The sequence below is a fragment of the Poecilia latipinna genome, unplaced genomic scaffold (genome assembly GCF_001443285.1).
Source record: "Poecilia latipinna isolate Pla-1442-1.1 unplaced genomic scaffold, P_latipinna-1.0 Scaffold2786, whole genome shotgun sequence".
Classification (NCBI taxonomy): Eukaryota; Metazoa; Chordata; class Actinopteri; order Cyprinodontiformes; family Poeciliidae; genus Poecilia; species Poecilia latipinna.
In genome coordinates, this window is record NW_015115402.1 from 56,683 (window position 1) to 72,682 (window position 16,000).

Consider the following 16,000-nt stretch of genomic DNA (forward strand, 5'->3'; position numbering starts at 1 on the left):
GCTAAATATAGCCACAGTATAATGGCAAACGTCTAACATCCCTTGAACTATTACATCTTAAAATACAGGTTCTGAAAAATTACATTAAAATAGAACAGAACTTCAGCACAGTTGCGAGGAATGGAGATAGTAAATTAATATACTAATTTATTATCTAGTGTACTAAGTAAATCAGCATACTAGATATGCTCAGTATATTGAGTCATAATTGTCTATCAGTGTGTGCAGTGTTGCAATCAACTTTTTAATGCGCTGCATTTCAAATGTTACGCTCTTCACATAAATAATGCATTTGTTGAATTGGAACATCTGAGACATCTCACCAAAAGGTTTAAGAGAGCGTGTGTGTAACAAAGAAAGAGGAAAATGTGCACTAATCATAATCAATATACTTCACAATTTTCCAATATTTCCCTGCAATTACTCATTAGAAAACAATGGAGTATAATTTTGAAAAACTAAAAAAACTTCTCGGGTATTAGCTGAAAACCGCTAACAAGAATCAAACCACTTGTGGAATCGCTTACTAGCTTTTAGCATGTTCTCTTTTTTCCCCCTATAATTTTATGTTTTGCACTGAGCTCCAAGTGTTTGAGACCAGAAGGCCTCTTTGTCATCACTCTAATCTTTAGCTCCCTCTACAGGTTACCATCAAATTCAGGCTGAACAACTACAAAGTTATAAAGGCTAAGAGGAACATATTGGTGACATTAAAGCAATATGCATTAAATTCTTATTTGGATGCAATATGAATAGTTTGGGGCTCAACTGTATGTTGTAAAATCATCTTTAAGGCATTCATGTTGCCACTGACAGGAAACTGCTTGCCCTAAATATAAAATACGAAAACCTTAAAGTAATTACAAACACTTGATCTGATTGAATTACATTATTTTCTTGTATTATTTGGAGATTTCAGAAATGAATAAACATGTGGGGCAAAAAGCACAACACAAGCACCCGAAACACAATGACAAATCTTTTTTAAAAGAGTTCGTCTCTTCAGATCACATGAAGGAAAAGAAAAATTATTTTAACCAATACAGGAAAAATAATTAATGAATAAAAAACAACCAACAATGAACAGAAGAATTAAAAAAATATACATATATTTGAAGTGTGTTCATAGAATTCACTTCAAACTAAAGAGAAGCTGTCCATAGTAACCAAAGAGATCTAAAGTAACATCTCAACAGCAGCACAACTCGACAAGCCGAGCAGATGAATTAGCATTTTGTTTATCTCTAAAACAGCTGGTAAAGATTAGACGATTGACATCCAAGAGATGAATTCCAAACGAACTCCACTAAAGTGAGACAAATATTTGCCATCTCTCGACTTCATCTTAGCAGTTTGATCATTTGCTTCTGTATCCTTCAGGAAAATCACACGATGAGAGCAGACTAAGCGGCTCTTCCTCAGGCTCAGCTCTGTTTGGGGCGTTTTCTCTGAGGAGCTTCAGAGGGCGCATCCGCTGGCTTCTTGGGTGCAGCTTTTTTTAACTCTTTGTCGTCGGGATCAAAAAGGGCGTTCCTCAAGAAACGCGAAGCGGCTCCCTTGTCTAGCCGCGCAGCTTTCTTCTTGTCGGTGATCTCTTTGACTCTGTTCATGTAAGTCCTTATGCGCTCCTAATGAAAACAGAAGGACTGTGATGAGAAGATCGCCATGGATACAGAGAAAATATTAAAAATGTTAAAGGATGCACATACCAGCTCCTGCTTGATTCCATGTTCTCTTGGGTTTATTCCCTTTGTCACCAGATACACTGCAAACAATTATGAAAGTTAACACTGTTTCTTATATGTGTTTAAATATATATATATATATATATATATATATATATATATATATATATATGTGTGTGTGTGTGTGTGTGTGTGTTATTGCTATTTAGCCTCCCCTTCATATTTCATAGATATAATGGGCTATTTTTACATGTATATTCAATCAAAACAGGCCATTAGTTTTGCATTTATCAAGTCAACATCATGATGAATACATTTATCAATATAAATGAATGAATAACTTACTCCAGAACAATGAATTAAGAGTATAGACAGACATCAGGTCCAGCTTGGCTTGCTCCAAAGGATCCAGCTGCAATGATGATTTTATAACAGTCATTATAGTTATTTCACCCAAAAAACGTGCACATACAGAAAGAAGTCAGACTCAGGGAATTTTCAGCTAAAATGTAATTTTCGTACATCGACATTGCAGAGGTTACAATGTTTATCTCAAAGCTTGAAGTGCTAAATTCAACAGATTTAAAAACTAGCTCAGAGTTTATGCGTTGTACTGTGTTTTTCGTCTCAACAAAGAAGCAACAAGCGTCACCTTCTGCATCAGGTCGTTTCTGGACATGGACATCAGCTTCTCCAGCATGGTTTTCACCGCATTCACCGAGGAATCGAACGTGGTCAGCTGTTCGTCTATCTCCTGCGGGTAGTCCTCGGTTGCTGCTCCCTCGGCCATTTTTCTACAAATTAACAAGTCCCTAAACGTTCAGAAATCCCAGCTGTAGCTCTATAAAGTAACTTTAACAGACAGGAAGCAATGCTCTGTTCCGGCTAGCTACGTTGCTAGTTACCAGACGCAGCTAAAGGGGGATACACGTTTTAATAATAATAAAAAAAAACAAAGTAGAAAAAAGAAAAAGTATTACAACAGCTAAATGTAAACGGAGTCTATTGGTGGTTATTGGTGCATTACAGAAAGTGTTGTATTTACCTTTTCAAGATGCTTCACGTTTTAACCTTCGAACAGGAAGTGAATAAGAACGTATAACCGGTTTTACTTTCTTTACTGCCCCCTGACGTTTGGGAGAGTCGCTGTTTTAATCGCTGCTTTACACTTTTTTTTTTTTTTGCAACTACGTTATTTACATTAGCTTAAGTGGTTATTATTAGACTTATTAGCTGGTAGCTGTATTCTTGCTTCGCGTTTTCCAGCCACTCTAAAGCATTTAGCCATTTGGCTAACTTTACTTTAGTAATTAAATTAAATTTATTTATAAGATTTCATTCAAGAATCTCATTCAAGGAAAAAAGTTCCGGCAAGGTGAGTGAAAGAAGACAGTCGTTTTCGAAGAAGATATATTTGGTAAACCTGACAGAGGTGCTGCGGTTGCCTTGGCAACCAGGAACGTCATTATGTGTAAAAGAGAAGAGCCATAGTTTTGCCGTCGTTACAGTCCTCATAGACAGAGAAGGATTGAGCCATGGACAACTGTGATTTGGAGAAGCTCACTATCTCTGTTGGGAAGCTCCAGCCAGCCTTCTCACCACAGGTTACAGACTACAAAGTGACAGTGGAGAGCAGTGTCAACGAAGTAACTCTGGGCCTGAGCACCAGTGATTGTGAAGCATCATACAGCATTGTGAGTGTTACTCTAAACAAACTTAAATTCATTTATTATTATTATTATTATTATTATTATTATTATTATTATTATTATTATTATTATTATTATTATCAGTACTATTATTCTTAAAGACAATTCTTTCTATTTTAGTTTTGGGGTTTCTTGTGTTGCAGCTGACTGGTGATCGTTCCAGCACTGTTAAACTGAAGGAGGGGATAAACAGAGTGGAAATCGAAGTGGTTGCCGAAGATGGGACAGTGAAGAAATACAGTTTGGACATCACTAAGCTGTCAGCAAAGGTCGCGGAGCTCAGTGAACTTTCTCTGGAAGGGGATATTCCACTTCACCCAGCTTTTGCTACCAAAGTCCACGAATACAGCAGTGAGTAGAAACTTTATTATTGTCATCAGACCTGCTGTATGTTCCTTCATTTTAATTTGTGTCCAGATTCATTCATAAAATAACTAAAAAGTAGCGTACTATTATTATTATTATTATTATTATTATTTGTTTATTTCTATTTCACTGTAAAACTAACTGTCCTGGTTTATTTTCCTGCAGGTTTTGTCCCATTTCACTGTAATTTAGTGACAGTTCAAACCAAGGTTCCAGACAGCCTTATTAAAGTTGCAGTAAATGGTAATAGCGACTCTCAAACTGTCTTACTACATTTTGGAGACACCTTGGTGGAGATCTCTGTCTGCTCAGCAGATGGCAGTGTTACGCAGGTACAAAAGTGTTTTTGTAGATCGTTCAATATCTAATGTGCAGTTAGTATACTGGTGTCAGTGTATATTTATTTTCAAATTGCTGCCATTTACCTTATGAACCCCTAAATCATACTTTAAAAAAATCTGTTCAATTTAAAGTCTCCCTCCTTTTGAAGTTGCTCCCCATTAAAAAATAAGAAAACATAAGCTAAATTTCTGGGTGTACTTTGTTAGGGCCATTAAAGTTTCATGAGGCTCTGCTGTGTTTATCATTAAATAATGGCCGTCTCACTTTTGCAGGCGTACACCGTGTGTGTGACGCGGGAGCTGATTCCCGTGGCTGTGACCTTCTCTGAGGGGAAGCATCAGGTGGAATATGAATGCCCCGTGTCCCTCAGCGCTCTGTACAGACCTGTGTCTGTCCACCAGAGGTGAGACCTGAGCCAGATACGAGTTTCATTCATTCAGAAAATTTTCACAAAGAAGTGCTTCATTTGCTATCAGTGCAAAAGTGAGCTGAGGTGGCCCTTAAAATGTATCTGAATTTTATAAGCAGGAGTTTAATTCATTTTAGATTTTCGCCCTGTTTTTCCAGTGTGGGAGATGCTCCGCCACACCATCTCACTAACTTCACCAAAAGCAGTTTTACTTTGATAAAGAGGATTTCCCTCAAAATCCAGCAAAACCCAAATACTCAACTCAGCCACAAAATCATTTTTGTTACAAACGTAGCACCACTTAGTGGAAACAAACAAGGCTTTCAATTATTGCCAAGAATTATTGTTACGTCAAAGAAAAAACTTTTTTGTGCTATGTCGAAGGTCTAATGTTTTAGAGTCTAAAAGCCTCATCTTGACTCATCCAAACATTTCATCTTGTTACTGAGGCCAAAATATCTCAATCATTGCCCAACCAACCAACCAACCAACCAACCAACCAACTATCCATCCATCCATCCATCCATCCATCCATCCATCCATCCATCCATTTTCTTACACCCTTATCCCATTGGGGTCGGTAGGGATGCTGGTGCCTCTGGACAGTCCATCGCAGTTCCCCAAACCCATTAGCTCCAATTATTGAAAATCTATGGGCCATGCAATGATCTCTACCAATTCTAGCAAAAAGTCCAACTAAAAATCCAGCCAAAATTAAATTAGGAGCTACACAAAGCAGGCCATGCATCCAAATATTAATACTTACAGGTGATTGTCACACTACTTTGCAGTGAACCGAAGAGCATCTTCTCAAGACCTTACATCGAGATGCTGGCCCGACGGTCAAAGGTCGACCCGTTTACCGGTTCCGTTCTGGGAGACGGCTGGAAGGTCTCTGAACTGGACCTTGACAAAACGATGTCAGCAGCTCCGATCCACTGCTTCTTTCGTTACCGAGGTACAACTTTGAAGCCTCAAATTCCATAAAAAGATTTATTTAAACCTGCGGCTGAATAAGGTTTGAGCAACAGTAAAGAAGAACTTCACAGTAGGGACTTTTAGGAACAGTAAATATGCTAAAGAAAGTATTGTCTGTCACTTCTTGAATCCTTAAAGATTGATGTTCTTATTCCACTCTGGAGAGAAGCTCTACTTGTTACAGGTGCTTGAATAATGGCATTATTGATGTGCTATGTGCTCTCTCTAACTTCTCTTCACCCAACCTATGATATCATGTTTCCTGGTGGTAGTGCAGGCAAAGATTAGTTTGCGCTAATAAAAGGGATATTATTACTTAACTAAACGCGTAGCACCCGGTTACTTATACTGACGCAAGTTAATTCTGTAAAGTTAAGTAAAAGGTTTACACACACCCCTAGAGTTGTGTCTACAACTTCCAGTTTCTGTGGTTTATTTTCGCATTTTATGTTTTTATGTTGCCTTGATAGGATGTGACAGCGTGATGCAGTTATCAGAGCTCGGGTCGCACGCCCTGGACTGTCCACACAAACCCACCGGGGAGCTGGATGCAAAGGTTAAGATGAAAGATGAAGCAGAGTTCCGCGGTTGTTGCCGACCTTGACTCTTGCTCATCCTTTATTTACAAGTCAGAGTTCCTCTGACAGCTTCTCAATGCTAAAGCAACATTTGCTGTGTGCGGCTCTGAAATGAGTTGTTGATGTCTACGTCTTTAAATGTTTGAGTCTGCCGTGATGTTTTTGTCAGTCTTCAATATTAGTAAAATCAGTGCCTGCTCTTCCAGGACGTCATAGAGACCAAGTGGTATAAGGAGCACTTTGCAACACCTGCAGGTTTGGAGATAGAGACAAAGCATGTTTGTACGGTAATTATCTCTTGCTTTCTTGTTTACACTCCACAGATTTCACTGAAATGTATATTTATAGTCTGGAGTTTTACTGCTTGAATAATTTAACCATTCATCCATTTGTGAGGTCAGACACTGACGCTGGACAGGAAGGTGAGGTTTGCAGTGTCTAATTCATCCTCAAGACGGTCCGCTGTCCGCTGCTTTGTCCCTGCTTTGTGCACCGATAGTCGTAATAGAACAGGAAGTGGTCATCCCCAAACTGTCCCCACAAAGTTTGTGATTTTTATAGATGACCTTTACCACGGGCTGCACAGTGGCGCAGTTGGTAGAGCTGTTGCCGTGCAGCAAGAAGGTTCTGGGTTCGATTCCCGGTCTTTCTGCATGGAGTTTGCATGTTCTCCCTGTGCATGCGTGGGTTTTCTCCGGGTACTCCGGTTTCCTCCCACAGTCCAAAAAACATGACTGTTAGGTTAATTGGTCTGTCTAAATTGCCCCTAGGTGTGTGTGTGTGTGCATGGTTGTGTGTCTGTGTTGCCCTGCGACAGACTGGCGACCTGTCCAGGATGTACCCCGGCTCTCGCCCAGAACGTTAGCTGGAGATAGGCACCGGCACCCCTCCCGACCCCACTGAGGGACAAGGGTGTTCAGAAAATGGATGGATGGACCATCCACATTCCTTACATCCACATGCTGGATCAAAGTCACCATCATCGGTTCCTTGTGTAACTCTGCTTGGTTTTTAGCGTTGACGGCTTAGCCTGCGTCGTTTGTTTTCTACAGGTGCGTAACTGGGAGAAAAACCTCCAAATGGCACAAGAGGAGAACACTGTGGATAGCCTGTGTGCTCAGGCTGAGGAGCATCTGAAACACCACAGGGAACACCTGCTCAAATCAGGTACGTTTTACCTAAAGTCCTACTTATGTAGTTTTGTCTTGATTCTACAGGTCTGTCAGTCTCCAGGCTTGTCTGAAATTTAACCGAGCTTTCTATGAAATGTAAACTCAGTCACCTGGTGCTTGGTGACCAGGTTGGTTTGTGTAGGTTTTGATGGCCTGAAAAGTTTAACTGCGACAAAAAAACAAAAACTGATGGAGGGGTAAATATTTTTTTTCACATCTTGTGTTTTCTTGTTTTCTTACCTGATTTAGATGATGTGTCCTGCCTGAGTAGGATGTTCTCTTATCTTGCCCCGGATTACTAAATAAAAATGTGAAAACTATGATAAACAAAAAGTATAAATGATTGAAAATGCTACATTTACATGTGTTTAATATGAATTGTGATATTTAAATTGAATCTTAGGTTTTCACAATAAATTCATGGCACATTCAGTGATATTGTAAAATTACTGATCCCTTATCAACTGTCTGATTACAGTTCTTGACCGTGAGAATAAAAAATAAAAAAAACCACTAACAAACTGCAAACTAACTAACTGCAAAATGCAGGTTTTTTTTCATTTATTAAAAGGAATAACAGGGCGTATATTTCAGAACATGGTTACAAAATACACCTGTGTTAACTGGGATCAGATAACACTCTAGTCACAAAGGTAAAAGACAAAGACAGAGGGCTGCAAGCTATATGTTGTAAATACCAATGTTGGGATCAATGTTGGGTGTCAATCAATCAGATCTGTGTCACCCTGTGGCTGGAACAGATTCATCTAAACACCTGTTAAACTCAGTTCTTAATTCTTTTTTTTTTTTACTTTCTCACCGCAATAAATGCAAATGCAGCAGAAATGATATAAAATATTCTCCAATATTCCACAGTATGTTTTTACGTTTATATAGCAAGAATAATTTCTGCAGTTTAATCTCAACGGAAAAGCACATCAGAGGCAGAATAGATTTACAGAAACTGCACTAAAACCTCCCGTTTTACTGGCCGGGTTCACACACTCGAGCCCTCGTTCAGGTCATCTCAGCCGCAGCTATTAAAAAATACATGCAAATGGGCCCATTTGTGGTCGCCTCCGAGACGTCCTCTTTCGTCTAATGTGCTAGTTACCGCTCGGGATCCTTTTCTTTTTTTCTTTTCTGTTTTTTTCTTCTTCAGCTATGTTCGCCTCGTTAATTGTTTGATGACTCACAGAAGCGACATTTTAGGCTGATCCCAGATGACCGAATAGGAGTCGCTGAAACTGAGCAGAGAAATAGCAGCAGATTCAGCGAGAGAGAGAGAAAGAGAGACAGACCTCTTAAAGCGTAAGCAGCAGCAGCAGCTTTGTGTTTTTAAAAGGCTGAGTGGCTTAAAGAGAAGCTCAGTTTAACCCCGCCGGGGTCGTATTGCTGCAAAACAAAAAGGCTGTGTCATGCTACTTAAACACATTAAATATGTTAAAGTGTGTTTATGCTTCGTATTCTGTAAGCTTTTAAACTACAGTATGTTCCCAAATATGGCAAGGAATTACAAAACTGAAGTCACAAGGTTTACTATGATATTATCAGGGAAATACTATAGAGAATAAAATCATATACCTTTCTTTTTTTCCTTTTTTTTTTTAGAAATGCACTCAAATTGAATTGAAAAAGTCTACTGAGGACCCAAATCCAATAGAGAATCAGCAGAAATACCTGAAAACCGGTTCTAATTCAGACTCCCGTCTAGCAACGTCAGCACTAAGTGATCCAGAAGTACTGACTCAAGAGGATCACATAGAACTAGAAGAAAATACATCACACTTTTAATTTTGTTAGTTGTAGAAAGCACCTTAACATCTGGTTGTTTTTTTTAACCCTTTCTGCAGGCGAGCGGTTGAGGAGTGAGAACGTGGACGCTCTGCTGCACCGCCTGGACGAGGCGGCTGCTTATTATGCATCAGCTATCGCCCTCAGTCCCAAAAATGCCAAACTCCACTTTCTGCTGGGTCTCGTTTTGGAGGAGCACCACAACACCACCCAGGTTTACGGCTCTCCGAAAAAGGTATTTATTTGGATTTTTTTTTTTTCTTTTCTTAACATAAAACCGTGTTATTTAGATTTTAAACTGCTACCATTTAGTCCATGCCTGATCAATTTTTTAAGTTTTAGTTGTGCTATGAAGCTCAATCTCATGATTCAAATATTTGTGCTGAGCTATATATAAGCAGACAAACATGATTAACTCTTCTTTTTTTCATTTCGTCTTCTCTAGGCTGATAAGGACAAAGATGAAATAAGTGAGGCCAAGTCTTCGGCCCATCAGGACGACATCCTGGCTGTGTGTAAGCTGCATGGCTTCCATGGCATGCCCTCCGTGGAGAACCAGCTGCAGGCCTTGGATAAGGAGTATCACCAGCTGAAAGACCAGGGACAGTTCAGCAAGTCAGACTATGTGCAGACCCTTTACCTCTGGCTGTCCAAGCATGCTGCCAAGGTAAACCCCGTCTGACTTTTACAACTCTAAAAATCATCAGGCGTTGCCACGGTAACAAATATTAGAAGGAACAAAATGAGAAAAACACAGATACAAATCACTCTTCTTGTAGCTCAGGGTGTAAAACCTGAGATATGAGAACCGAAATGCATTTTGAGTTTTTTACAGATTCGCCAGAATGTACAGACGTGATGTTGTATTTTTACTGGTCTACACATTAAAGTCATTTTTGTTGCTGCAGCAACTTCTCAAATGTACCTGCACAACTTCCTTTTTGTAGTTATTTTAAAGAGGCAGTATTATGTAAAATCAACTTGTTTGAGCTTCTCATTATGTTTTGATATTATTCCCTCATCAGAATCATACCTGGAGTGTCGCTTTGATTCTTTCACGCATGTTTTAAAAATCCTTTAATCTCCCGTGGCAACCATTCAGCTGCCCAAAACGCCTGGGTGGACCTAGCCCCGCCTTTCTAGGCGCAGCTCCTCTTCAGAGCTGCCCTTTCCCACAACTCCGCCATTCAGCTCCTTCAGACTAGCCAACAGCAATTAGCAAACACCTGCTTAGCTCATTATAGGAGCTACTTCTCAGTGCAATGCAGGTTAAAATGTTACGTAAGGATTAAAGGAGGAGTGATGTTGTGATGGTTTCCTGAAGGTGGCGCTTCAGAAAGAGCAGGAGTTCTTAAATCGACGGAGGCCCAATTTCAAGGCTTTAAATTACAAAGTCAAATTTTTTTAAGTCATAATTCATATAAATAGCATTTTTTTTTTACATCTAAAATTAACACAGTTACTTTCTTTGTTTTAAGAAATGGCACTAATTGCCTGGAAAGCACAGCACTGCCCCTTTAACTAGTTCAACCACTGTCCAAATATTCCCATTCCAACTCCTCCTCTTTAGCTTTTTCTGTGATCTTAATGGCAGTCTATGAATGACTTGGGAGACTGTTGTTGCAGGATCGCAACATAGTGATGCAAGATGAGGAGAGCTACATGTATCGATCCCTCATGAAGTACCTGGACGCCTGGTCCCTGAGTCCAGACAGCTGGGAGTTCAGCCTCCACATAGGGAGACTCCTGCTGCTGCAGGGGAGAAGCAAAGAGGCTTTGCAGCACGTCCAGACCGGGCTGGCGCTGCGCCCGCTGAACCCCACACTCAGGTCAGCGCTCACATTCACGTATGGGATCAAGTGCGTGTGTGTGTATGTGTGTGTGTGAGTGTGTGTGTGTGTAAGAGCAGGTTTGAAGCTCACACTTCTAGATACAGAGGGAAAGTGAAGATTTCATGAAAGAAACTTAAGGGTGAGAGTATGGATTATATCTTAGGAGCTGGAAGCTGGAAAATACAACATCAATGCATCAATGTCGGTTGTTTCAATAACAATGTTGCAATTAAGCCACATTTTCCTTCCTTTCCTTCATCGTGATGATTGCATCGTTCTCTTTTCGAGAGCATCGAGAGAACACGAGCAAACACCCGATGAGTCTGCCTCTACACCTGCAGAAAGAGAAAAAACAAAAACAAAAGAAAACGGAGTAACTGCAGCAACAAACAGCATTCTCCTGGAGCTCTAACATCTAAATTACTAAGCTCTATTTCGAACATGGGCATAAAAGACAATGAAAGACCCAACTGGCATAATACATTACTGTCTAGGAGAGTGTATGGCACTTGAAATATAGTCACCTACTAATTGTCCGCACATGTAAATTGTGGTTGTTTTCTTCTGGATTAAACCTTTCACCCCGAATACTTTTGGAAAGTGCTACATCTAAAATCTCCACTTGTCTTAAGCATTGATTTGTTTTTTTCAGATTCTTTACAGGGCTAGCTCTGCTGCAGCAGGAGCAGAAAGCCGGCGAGGGCACGGAGAAGGAGGCTGCACTGTTCTTACATCAGGGACTGGAGCACTTTGTCAGCCAACGCTGCAGCGAGAGGTTCGTTAAGTGTGTGTTTTGTTTGAGTGCATGGCGGAGGTGGATGCTTTCGAGTGAGAGAGGGAAAAGTGTGAGGTCATGACAGCATGTGTAATGTATCAGGATGTTCTGTTCGGGCCTGCGGGAGGGAGAATAGGAATTTTTTTTTTTTTTTTGTAAATTCCACGTGTATTTCTTGCTTCCTGACTTCCTCTGCAGTCAGGAGAACCAGGATCCATTCGACCCTCTGTCCAGCCTGAATCCACAGTTTCTGCGAGGGCTTCTCACCCTGGGGCAGCTGCAGCAGAAGGCCACGTTGTCTGAGAAGTCCATGACTCCTGAGCAGGTGTACCACATGTAGGTTAACGTACGGAGACACTCTGAGCAGCGCTCTGCATGTGAGCTTTTCCACATGTCGTATTGTTTTTATGCTATAGATCAACATAAAGTTGTGGATAATTATGGTCATTTAACTTTTTTTTTTTTAGCAAATACAAGACAAAACAATGTATTGTGCTTTTGTATTTGGCCCCCTTTACCCTTTCAGTCTGTAGATTTGCAACCTGGCAATGGACAGGAAAAGCTGAGGTGTGATTCTACAAAGTTTAGGCATAATTTGTTTGTGGATGGTCTGCCTTTAATGTCACCGGTTGCCATGGTCACCTGCCAAATTCTTGCTGTTTTAACCAGCATGTTGTCAGCGTACTACATTGAGTATGTTTGGTCTATTTTTGGTAAATAAAATTTGTAATAAGAGAGAAGTAACTTACAAGTAACTTTCTTTTTTTTGCAGGATATATGAGCTTGTTTTAAATAATTAATTCTTTAATATTGATGGAAAATGTTCTAGCTCCACTGGCAGATTATTTCACATTTAATTAGCACTTCTTCGATATGAAGGAATTATTCACTTAAAACAAGCTCCTCCATCTTCCTGAAAAGTTACTTGTAAGTTAGTGTTAGACCGGAAACACTTGCTAACCTTTTGTGTTTTTGCAGTGTGTCTACACTACTTAGAATTAGGTTTATACAATTATTTACAACTCGTAGGTGGAGCAGATTGCTTCTCTTTGTTTGGTGCAACTCCTGCACACAGTTTTGTGGCATCTGCTGCAGATGTCATATGGTTTTGTTTTTAGAACTTCTGACATCTGCGGGCTGCACTTCTGATTTCTGATGACTCAGTAATTTACCGTCTGCCTTGATGACTGAAGCTACACGTTGACTTTTTATGAAAAAGTACTTGGTAGCATTTTGTGTTCTTGCAATGTAGTTTGAATATATTTTTGCTTTCTTTCACAAAACAGTAAGACGCTGATGCAGCCTGACATCAACCGTTAATCACTCTCTTAGGAGGCTGAATTCACATGCACTCCACACTGTTCAGATTTAAATTTGTAAACAACAAAAAATAAATAAATACAAGTTGAAGATGATGAATATTTTTTCTATCTCTTCATAGTTATAATGTACTTGGTTTTGGTCTATCACGTAGCTTCCCAAACAAAATTCATTGAAGTTTGTGCTATGAACAATAAATAAGAAAAAAAAAATTCTTTTTCTGCCCTTGTTCTGAAATACTTCAGCGTAGCGGCGCTGGCTGCCCGGAGCGTGAGTCAGTTTGTGTGCCGCAGCGAGGCGAGCAGGCAGCTGGAGTGGGTGCTGCTGGATGCTCACTTCGCCCTGCTGCAGAGACTGATCCAGCAGGGCGAGCAGCAGGCAAAGGCGGCCGTCGACACGCAGGCCCTGGTGGCGAAGAGGTGCCAGGCCCTCACCGCTCTCATCCGCCTGACCACCATCTCTCCTTGCCAGGAGCTGCTGGACATGCAGGAGAGAGTAAGAGTTCAGGACTCTTTAGGATTTCTCGTGTATCTATGGTTAATGGTCACCAGAGCTCGGACATGAGTCATGACGTTTCCTCCCACCCTACGCAGACGTGCCAGCTGGCGGTGATCACCTCTCCGCGGGACAGCCGAGCTCTGTGTCACCTCGGAGTGGCCCAGCTGGCTCAGTACGATAGCAACCCAAACTCAGACAGGTCAAATGAGGTCCTGAGCGACGCCCGCCTCAGCTTCCAGGCCAGCATCGAGCTGGAAGACAAACCTCTGAGTGGAGATCCACCTGAACCGTTGGGCAGTGAGTCCACACCTCCCACCTTTAGGAGAAATAAATCACAGACAGTACGGCTAAGATTCCACAGAATAAAGCTACAGTGTGTAACTTTTATAAACATATATGTATATAATTGTGACAGTTTATGAGACAGGTAACCTGTAAAAAGATCAACCTCTTCCACCTTCATCGTGAGCTGAAGTTGTTGTGTGAAGAAATCCACTGCTCCCAACCTAAAACAACCAATCAGAGCCAGGAGGAGGGTCTTACCGCTGTCAATCAACTTATGTACTCGCTGCTAAATGTCCTAATGGTGGAGAAACAACTTACCGTTACAGGAAAACTGTTTATCTGCCGTCATCAGTGGTCATGCTGACCATCCTGAGCATCCACAACATGCTATGCTAGCTGCAGTGCAGCAGGGGGCAAGGTGGAGAGGATGAGCCACAGGAGATTGTGATTGACTGCGCTAAGACCCGCCTCCTGGCTCTGATTGGTTGTTTGTAGTTAGGACTGGGGGGCACTGGGAGAGGGCCAAGGAGCTCGAATTTTCACAGATTATCTTTCTCATACCATACTGAGAAGACATAGTGACAGTTTCAATAAATTTGCAAAATATATATATATATTTTATAAATGTTACATACTGTAGCTTTAACACTTGCTGTAAAGGACAACTGAGTAAAGTTACCCGTGTTTATTATAGTTGCCACTGAGGAATGTTTTTGGTCACTTTCTTGTGAACGTGTTCTGCTGTGGAAGCAGAACACAGTCCTAGATGAAAAGGTTCACCGAAATACACAGAGAAGGTTAACAGCAAAACAGAAAAATAAGAACAAAAAGCAACTCGGTTAGTAACTGGGTTTGAAGTATATTTGAGTAATTTGAAGTGTTTATGGAAAAATCTGAATGAAAAGAACTGTACTTCTGTAATAGGCTATGCATAACAACGCATGGTGAGAACGACTGTAGCCACAGTTATTTGTTCTTGTCTAACTCTTATGTTGGTTGATGACACAGATGATTTTAATAAATAATCACTTATAACAATCAGCTCTTTTCTTCTCAAATGGACTGGCTGCTACACTTGCTGTAGCTCAAAGTAAATGTTCTATCTGCACAGAACAGAAGTGGTGGCAGCAGCATCTGGAGGTTAAAAACAAGAAGGCAGCCGCGCAGGCCGGCCCTCAACCAGCCCAAGCTCCAGCTTGCAAGACCGTGCAAGTCAGGGATGCCAAACTGGGCAGAGGAGGTCCGATTCAGGGACGGGCCCCTGTGTCCAGACCTCCGCCGGCTGCTCCCCCAGCCCCCGTCAGAGGAGGGAAGGTGCTTCAGCCTCCAGCTAGAATTCCTCCAGTCAAGTAAGTTATAACTTTATTTTTCCATGTAGGTGTTTGTGGTGTGTGTATGCAACACTTTTAGCTACCTCTCAATATGAATGAATAAATAATTTATTCTGCTACAACTGTGACATATAATTTTAAACTGAGAAATTCAATTAAGAACGTTCATTCTTTGGGGAAATTATTCAATTATGTACTTTAATAAAACAGGCACTAACATTATTGGCTCACCAAGCAATTCCTGAAAAATATATGTAACTGAATCTTTTTGTTGTATTCATGCCTTAGGTTTTTAAGTTGATTTTAAGGCTTCCTGTTTCCCAGGTGAATCAATGTGGCATGGAACATGGGACGCTTTCTTTGAGCTGCTTTTAAAAATGAAAAAGGACATTGTGTTTATTTTGAGGTAGCGTAACTGCAACAGGTGGCAAAAATAAATACTGAATATGTTTTTATTCCAGCCTTGTGAATGTATGCATGGTGTCCTGGACTCGAAGAAAAAAGAAAAAAAAAAAAAAAAGATTGACATCCATCTGAAGGGATTTCCTGCTTACTCAAAGGTTGAAAATAATTTAATCAAAATCTGGTGGTCTCTGTCCAAATAAAGAAANTCTCTCTCTACTTCCCCTTCTGAGAGGAGGGAGATGTTGCTCCCAGCTCTCCGTCTAACGGGTCTGAGGAGCCTCTAACTCCTGAGTATTACTATAGATGAGAATATAGAGGACATTCTGTTTAAGCTGGGCGCGAGAAAGACTAGCCTGGTTTCTAACGACCTCCATCCAGATGTCCCTCCTTTTTCACCCTGTGAATTAGCCAGATAAAGCAGCCCGGAATCAGCTAGTTTCACAGAGCACACCTGTTAACGGTCACTCTTTCTCTTTATTACAACTTGCACTTGTTACTGAACCAGGTTGGTTGTAGTGACT

At 40.7% G+C, this 16,000-nt stretch overlaps 2 protein-coding genes across 4 annotated transcripts in view; one reads left to right on the forward strand and one right to left on the reverse strand.

The window, feature by feature from the left end:
- c1d (C1D nuclear receptor corepressor) overlaps positions 1-2,822 on the reverse strand; it is a 21,326-nt gene extending 18,504 nt beyond the window's left edge. The window contains exons 1-5 of one of the 3 annotated variants that reach the window (XR_001422771.1): positions 2,731-2,822; positions 2,338-2,479; positions 2,031-2,097; positions 1,710-1,765; positions 1,340-1,628 (exon numbers count right to left, since the gene is read on the reverse strand). Coding sequence is in view for 2 of the 3 variants with exons in the window: in XM_015021461.1 (XP_014876947.1) it covers positions 1,425-1,628; positions 1,710-1,765; positions 2,031-2,097; positions 2,338-2,475 (465 nt within the window). In the remaining variant the exon portion in view is untranslated. Of the gene's footprint in view, positions 1-877; positions 1,629-1,709; positions 1,766-2,030; positions 2,098-2,337; positions 2,482-2,730 lie in introns of those variants that run through there. The other 2 variants (XM_015021461.1, XM_015021462.1) reach the window with 2 other exon arrangements.
- A 78-nt stretch (positions 2,823-2,900) lies between these two features.
- Positions 2,901-15,111, forward strand: LOC106939152 (uncharacterized). Its single transcript, XM_015021459.1, has 16 exons — positions 2,901-3,379; positions 3,538-3,745; positions 3,926-4,092; positions 4,375-4,505; positions 5,303-5,469; positions 5,960-6,045; positions 6,274-6,354; positions 7,120-7,234; positions 9,093-9,268; positions 9,479-9,700; positions 10,660-10,862; positions 11,518-11,640; positions 11,839-11,976; positions 13,206-13,455; positions 13,554-13,755; positions 14,855-15,111. Exons 1-16 carry the CDS (start codon positions 3,221-3,223, stop codon positions 15,094-15,096), a joined length of 2,670 nt encoding a protein of 889 aa, XP_014876945.1. The 5' UTR covers positions 2,901-3,220; the 3' UTR covers positions 15,097-15,111.
- The last annotated feature ends 889 nt before the right edge of the window (positions 15,112-16,000 follow it).